General features: G+C 39.0%; 1 protein-coding gene across 1 annotated transcript; it reads left to right on the top strand.

The window, feature by feature from the left end:
* Positions 1-3,662: 3,662 nt before the first annotated feature.
* On the top strand, positions 3,663-6,133 carry lgsn (lengsin, lens protein with glutamine synthetase domain). The gene is made up of 4 exons (XM_065242123.2): positions 3,663-3,683; positions 3,832-4,453; positions 4,547-4,716; positions 4,844-6,133. Exons 1-4 carry the CDS (start codon positions 3,663-3,665, stop codon positions 6,029-6,031), a joined length of 2,001 nt encoding a protein of 666 aa, XP_065098195.2. The 3' UTR covers positions 6,032-6,133.
* Positions 6,134-7,898: the final 1,765 nt, after the last annotated feature.

Raw genomic sequence — 7,898 nt, 5'->3', positions numbered from 1 at the left:
ACACTAATACATAACACTGACACACTAATACACAACACTGACACACTAAAAACTAATACACAACACTGACACACTAAACACTGACACACAACACTGACACACTAAACACTAATAAACATCACTGACACACTAAACACTGACACACAACACTGACACACTAAACATTAATACACAACACTGACACACTAAACACTGACACACAACACTAAAACACTAATACACAACACTGCCACACTAAACACTGATACACAACACTGACACACTAAACACTAATACACAACACTGACACACTAAACACTGATACATAACACTGACACACTAAACACTGATACATAACACTAACACACTAAAGACTAATACACAACACTGACACACTAAACACTGATAAATAACACTGACACACTAAACACTAATAGACAACACTGACACACTAAACATTGACACCCAACACTAACACACTAAACACTAATACACATCACTGACACAATAAACACTGATACATAACACTGACACACTAAACATTGACACACAGCACTAACACACTTAACAATAATACACAACATTGACATACTAAACACTGATACATAACACTGACACACTAAACACTGATGGACAACACTGACACCCTAAACACTGACAAACTAAACACTGATACACAACACTGACACACTAAATGCAGTTCTAAACGTAGGTTCGGGAGGAGCCTAAACATTCAGGCCTGTCAATCATCATCATCATGGGCGTATATAAGGCAGCCTTCAGGCCTTCCTGTCCAGCTGCTTTCTTTTCCGACATCCCTCCTCCTCCCCATCTCCTCCTTCACTCTCTCTTTCTTCCTCTTTGCAGTTCGGTTGCAGGGGGTTGAACTTGTGGCTCGAGCCCCAGCCTCAGGTTCGCTCTCTCTGAAGGTTCAGAGCTCAGGTACAGAGCTCCCTTCGAGGACAGCAAGCCAAGTTTGTTTACCATTAATCATTAAGACCTGAATGCGCAGGCGAACTAGTGAAACACTGATACACAACACTAACACACTAAACACTGTCACACAACACTGTCACACTAAACACTGATACACAACACTAACACACTAAACACTGTCACACAACCCTGATACACTAAACACTGATACACAACACTAACACACTAAACACTGTCACACAACACTGTCACACTAAACACTGATACACAACACTAACAAACTAAACACTAATACACAACACTGATACATAACACTGAACACTGATACACTAATACACAACACTGACACACTAAACACTAATACACAACACTGACACACTAAACACTGACACACAACACTGACACACTAAACACTAATACACATCACTGACACACTAAACACTGACACACAACACTGACACACTAAACATTAATACACAACACTGACACACAAAACACTGACACACTAAACATTGACACACAACACTAAACACTAATACACAACACTGACACACTAAACACTGATACATAACACTAACACACTAAACACTAATACACAACACTGACACACTAAACACTGATACATAACACTGACACATAACACTGACACACTAAACACTGACATACAACACTAACACGCTAAACACGAATACACAACACTGACACACAACACTAACACAGTAAACACTGACACACTAAACACTAATACACAACACTGACACACAACACTAACACACTAAACACTAATACACAACACTGACACACTAAACACTGATACATAAAACTGACACACAACACTAACACACTAAACACTAATACACAACACTGACACAATAAACACGGATACACAACACTAACACACTAAACACTTACACACAACACTGACACACTAAACACTGATACACAGCACTAACACACTATACACTTACACACAACACTGACACACTAAACACTGATACACAACACTAAACACTGTCACACAACACTGTCACACTAAACACTGATACACAACACTAACAAACAACACTGATACATAACACTGAACACTGATACACTTATACACTAATACACAACACTGACACACTAAACACTAATACACAGCACTGACACACTAAACACTGACACACAACACTGACACACTAAACACTAATACACATCACTGACACACTAAACACTGACACACAACACTGACACACTAAACATTAATACACAACACTGACACACTAAACACGGACACACTAAACATTGACACACAACACTAAACACTAATACACAACACTGACACACTAAACACTAATACACAGCACTGACACACTAAACACTGACACACAACACTGACACACTAAACACTAATACACATCACTGACACACTAAACACTGACACACAACACTGACACACTAAACATTAATACACAACACTAAACACTAATACACAACACTGACACACTAAACACTGATACATAACACTAACACACTAAACACTAATACACAACACTGACACACTAAACACTGATACATAACACTGACACATAACACTGACACACTAAACACTGACATACAACACTAACACACTAAACACTAATACACAACACTGACACACTAAACACTGACACACAACACTAACACACTAAACACTAATACACAACACTGAAACACAACACTAACACACTAAACACTGACACACTAAACACTAATACACAACACTGACACACAACAATAACACACTAAACACTAATACACAACACTGACACACTAAACACTGATACATAAAACTGACACACAACACTAACACACTAAACACTAATACACAACACTGACACAATAAACACGGATACACAGCACTAACACACTATACACTTACACACAACACTGACACACTAAACACTGATACACAACAGTGACACACTAAACAGTAAACACTGATACACAACACTGACATAATAAACATTGATAAACAACACTGACAATCTAAACACTGATACACAACACTGACATACTAAACACTGATATACAACACTGACACAATACACATTGATAAACAACACTGACAAACTAAACACTGATACACAACACTGACATACTAAACACTGATACACAACACACACACTCGCATGTATAAATACATGGAAAAACAAACAACAGTCATACACTGATACACAAGACACATATACACAACACTCATACACACACACTTGCACAACACTAAGACACAAAACAATGATACACAATACTGACACACAAACCACTAATAACCAAAACATTGATAACCTCCTCCCCCCCAAACACACAGACAACACTGATACATAACACAATTATACACTGCTACTATGCACGCTCACACTCATACATACAAACCCTACACACACACAAACAAACACAGACACCCCACAAACATTATTTTTTTATTTGTTAATTTATTGAAATATTTTAGGCAATGGCTTTGCTGTTCAGTTGTAATAATCATTCTGCCAAACAGTTGCATCTTTCTAGAGGTCTGATGAATAAAGAGTTATAGACTGTTGAAAACAGCTGATGCACAAAACCTCACAATAGATGAGCGGGAGTGAACAGCCTGGACGCTTCATGCATCAGTTTGGGCAGAGAGTAGATTGGTTTGTTTTGATCTCTGGTAGTCAGTTGAGTGGACCACTTTGTTTTGGGTAGATGGTTATGAATTTCTAGGCATGAACTATAAATAATTTATCATAATGCAAGAATCAAGAGATAAGGTAAACTAAATGAGACAAATTTTATTTGTGTTTCTAATGTTTGGTGTTTGTTGTAAAAGTTTAATTCTGTCATTGAGATAAATGTAAATTAATGCTTTATAATAACTAAGTATTTCGTTTTTGTATTATTTTACCTTTATTTTTCCAGGAGACAATTCCAGATCAGGTTGATGGAGGCAGTATGAGTACAGAAAAGAAAAAGAGTGGGAAATTCAATGAAAAACATAATTCCTTTGACAGGGAAAGAAAAAGGATATCTGTACCCATAATGCCATCAACGGTACCTGTTCCAGACCCCCCAAAAAATCATATTCTTATTTCCATTGGCCCTCCACGTCATCGTCCATCTGTTTCCAGTGAGTCCCAGTACCAGGGTCTTTCACGAGAAGATGACTCTACCAACAGGGATGTATGGAGAAGGGAACCCATGCACTGTTACACATCGACTAGTGAGGGTGGCGTTTCCAAACAAACAACGGATGACATGCAAAGCAAGTTACATGAGATCTCCCCACTGCGTGCAAAAGATCAAGGTAGGAGCTATCCTCCGGGTCAAAGAGTCGACTGTAAACCAGATCAGATGAGTTTCACAACCTTCAAGCCCCTGTCAGAGATCTCTAGAAGAGCATCCAGACTAAGGGAAGGACGTTCATCAAGCTGGGATTCTGATGGGTCATCGAGGACCGATGGACCCCCAAACAGGTCCTCAGGTGCGAATTCACCCACTGTTGATAGATCCTACTGGAGTGAAGCTGGCGCATTACATGCAGGTCAGTGTGTGGCTAGTTTTCACTAATCTATGTACAATTAAAACCCTCCCAGTAGAGATTTTATAACTGTCAATCATTTCATATTTCCACCAGATAACAAGGAGAATTTACAGGCACACTCATTTGCAACTCAAAGCTTCATCTCTGATGTTGAGCACATAAAACAACACATTTCTCGGGAGAACATAAGCTTTGTTCGCTTTGAGGCCACTGATCTTCATGGCGTATCTCGATCCAAAACAGTTCCAGCTCGGTTCTTTCATGTATGTAGTTTATTACTAATGTGTTACCATGTCTGTTAATCTAACCATGAGCATCAAAGTTTGATTTCAGTCACTAATTTAAAATTTTTCCTGTACCCCAAACCCTTATTTCTTAATCCTGCCACAGGAAAAGACTGTATATGGCATTCCAATGCCAAGAAGCTACCTAGAGCTAACCCTTAGTCCCCGAATGAATGAGGTTGATCATCCAAGTACAGTCAACTTCAGCAGTGATATTCTTCTGGTGCCAGATCTCTCCACATTTCAAATCCTACCTTGGGCAGACCAGACAGCTCGTCTTATCTGTGACCCCTGCACAATCACAGGCGTGCCACTACGAACGTCACCTCGCCTTATTGCCAAGCAGATGCTCGGTCAGCTCCAGAGCATGGGATTCTCACTTCACTCCTCCTTCACATATGAATGCAGCATTTTCGGGGCCCCGGAGAGAGTCGGACCCAAATCCGTGTTCTTCCCAGCCACTACTCTTTTAAGCACCTATGATCTGCCTTTTCTACAGCAGCTAGTCAGGGGGATGTACGACATGGGCGTTGACGTTGAGAGCTTCTCATCTGCGAACGGACCAGGACAGATCGAGGTTTCCTTTAAGCCCAAGTTCGGGATTGAGGCTGCTGACAGCGCCTTCACCTTCCGCACCGGAATTAAAGAGATGGCCAGGAAGTACGACTACATCGCTACCTTTTTTACAGATGAAGACATTCATAATTCCGCATTGCTGTCCCATAGCCTTCGGGATGCTGGTGGCAGAAGATGTCTCTTTCACTCTGGCAATGGAGAACTTTCGGAGATCGGCAAGAAGTGGCTCTCCGGTCTTCTCCATCACTCGGCGGCTCTAAGCTGCCTGTTGGCTCCGGGGATCGCTTGTCGAAATCAGCTTGCCAAAGCCAAAAAAGATTCCAAGCACCAGCTTTACGCCACATGCGGCTGCAACGACAACAGCTGTGCCTTCAACGTAAAGGTTCACGGTGGACGGGAGACGCATATCGATAACAAGCTGGGTTCAGCAATGGGCAACCCTTACGTAGTGCTGGCGGCCACAGTAGCAGCTGGACTGGATGGTATTAGGCGCAATCTCAGTGTCGACCACATCCTAAACCGAGCTTCTTGTCAACAGAAACAATTCCCTATTCCCGTTAAACTGGAAGATGCTTTAGTGGCTTTGGCAGATGACAGTGTGATCCGTGGCGCATTGGGAGAACCCTTCGTGCAGTACTTTATTGCCATGAAACGCATAGAGATCGAGACTGAAGAGCAGGATGCTGACAGGAACAAAGGACTTGAGTATTTTATTTAAAGAAATACTTTAAGACATTACTTAATTTGGCGGATTATTTTGTGTGTTAGAAACAGAATATTGCATTTCTTCTCTCTGGAGAACAAATAATACATCTTGCAAAAAAATAAAAGCGTGCAACTGGCTGCAATGTGTGACTCACTTTTTTGCTCAAGTATATGTTTTTATTTGATTGCTTACACCATTTAAAATCAAAGAAATGAATTTGAACTTTATGCAAGACTAATAGTATGTATTCATCGATCTATTTTAAATGCAGATAGATTAATTAAAGGAACAGTATGTAAGAAATGTATATCAATTAATCATAAAATGGCCCTGATATGTCACTAGACATTTAGAAATCATGTCCATTTCAAATACTTATATCACTCACAACAGTGGTCTGGCCCAGGATATTGTCATTTAAAAAGTGGAGTTGCAGCCCTCAACTGATGTTTATGTTGTATATTGGCCACTAGTTGGGTGATTGCAGTACCAGTTTTAGCCACAAGTTTTGTTATTGCAGTACCAGTTTTGGCCACAATCCTACATACTGTTCCTTTAAAGTCGGAATCCTTCAAATCTGTTGAGCTGGGACCTAGAATACCAAGATACAGTTTAACTTATTCCCCGCCATTGACGAGTTATCTCATCAATTAAGAAAAAAACATTTGGAAACTTACCCAATTTATTAAAAAACTGAAGCCAAAACGTTATTTACTAATTTAAAACTCTTTGTATGTTTTGATTATCATGTTGAATCTGATCTCTAAAAATTTCCTTCACAAAAATGCAATTATTTCAGCTTTTTGCTAAAAAATTTGTATTTTTAAAGAAAAATATTTAAGAGTGTATAAGCAGAGAAAAAATATAGATGGGATGAAACATTTGTTCCCGTTTTGTTTGTTTGTTTATTGTTTGTTTGAAAGCAGAGGGTCTGTTCTTTCATTTGATATATTTGTTTGTTTTTATATTTTTAGAAGAAAATTTTCCTGGAAGACAATTTGTGAATCTTTTGTGAAAATAACGAAAAAAAATGCTGGCGGGCAACTTATAAAAATGGCTGCGGGGAATGAGCTAAAACAAATACTTGCTAAGTCATGCTTGAAGTAATTTAGTTAAAGAACATAATGATAGCTGATCTAAATAAGCACCTTCTTTAACAATATGAATATAGCCTTAAATGTGTCTGTTTAAATGTGTATGGCTGAAATGATAGTCCAACTAACTATCATTACTCACATGATTTATGGTTTTGGAGATTAAAGAGATAGTTCACCCACGTCAATATTTACTTACCATCAAATCGTGTGAAGCCACAGTGTCTTTCTTTGTTCTTCACGACCCAAAGAGATTTTCTCAAAAAGTGTTGTTTTGGATTTTCTGGTTATAGGAGTGGATGGTGACCTCCTTTTCAAAAGGACACAAAAGTGTCAAACAAAACTCTACTTTACTTGTTCCTTATGTTTTAAGTGTCCTGAATGCATATAAATGGGTTTTGTAAAAAAAAAAAAACTAAATAAAGAATCTATTATTTAAAGGCGGAGTCCACGATGTTTGAAAAACGGTTTGGAAAAGGAGACGGGCCGACTACCAAAACACACTTGTAGCCAATCAAATCAAATCAAATGCCGGGTTGCGTATGTGTGGGGCGGGTCTATCAACAGAAGGTCCAGATTCTATTGGGGTAGGGGCGTGTTTGTTTAGGCGATTTCAAATATCAACACTGGCTTTCAAACATCATGGACTCCGCCTTTAAGGAAAGTCTTGAACTGTTGTTTAGGCAGTTTTAGGATTTTTACTGTGTAACAACTGGAACAGTCATATAACAAAAAAGTAGAGGAGTATGTCTTCAGGACGCTTAAAATGTATTATATAACAAGTG

Source organism: Paramisgurnus dabryanus, chromosome 14 (assembly GCF_030506205.2).
Source record: "Paramisgurnus dabryanus chromosome 14, PD_genome_1.1, whole genome shotgun sequence".
NCBI lineage: Eukaryota > Metazoa > Chordata > Actinopteri > Cypriniformes > Cobitidae > Paramisgurnus > Paramisgurnus dabryanus.
The sequence above is the reverse complement of the archived record's forward strand: the minus strand, read 5'-3'. Positions and strand labels throughout refer to the sequence as shown.

Bases quoted from the DNA above. Each gene is read 5' to 3' on its own strand.
- lgsn (XM_065242123.2), top strand. From the start codon at position 3,663: ATGCAAGAATCAAGAGATAAG. The intron at 3,684-3,831 runs GTAAACTAAATG...TTATTTTTCCAG, and splicing joins TGCAAGAATCAAGAGATAAG to GAGACAATTCCAGATCAGGT. The intron at 4,454-4,546 runs GTCAGTGTGTGG...TATTTCCACCAG, and splicing joins AGCTGGCGCATTACATGCAG to ATAACAAGGAGAATTTACAG.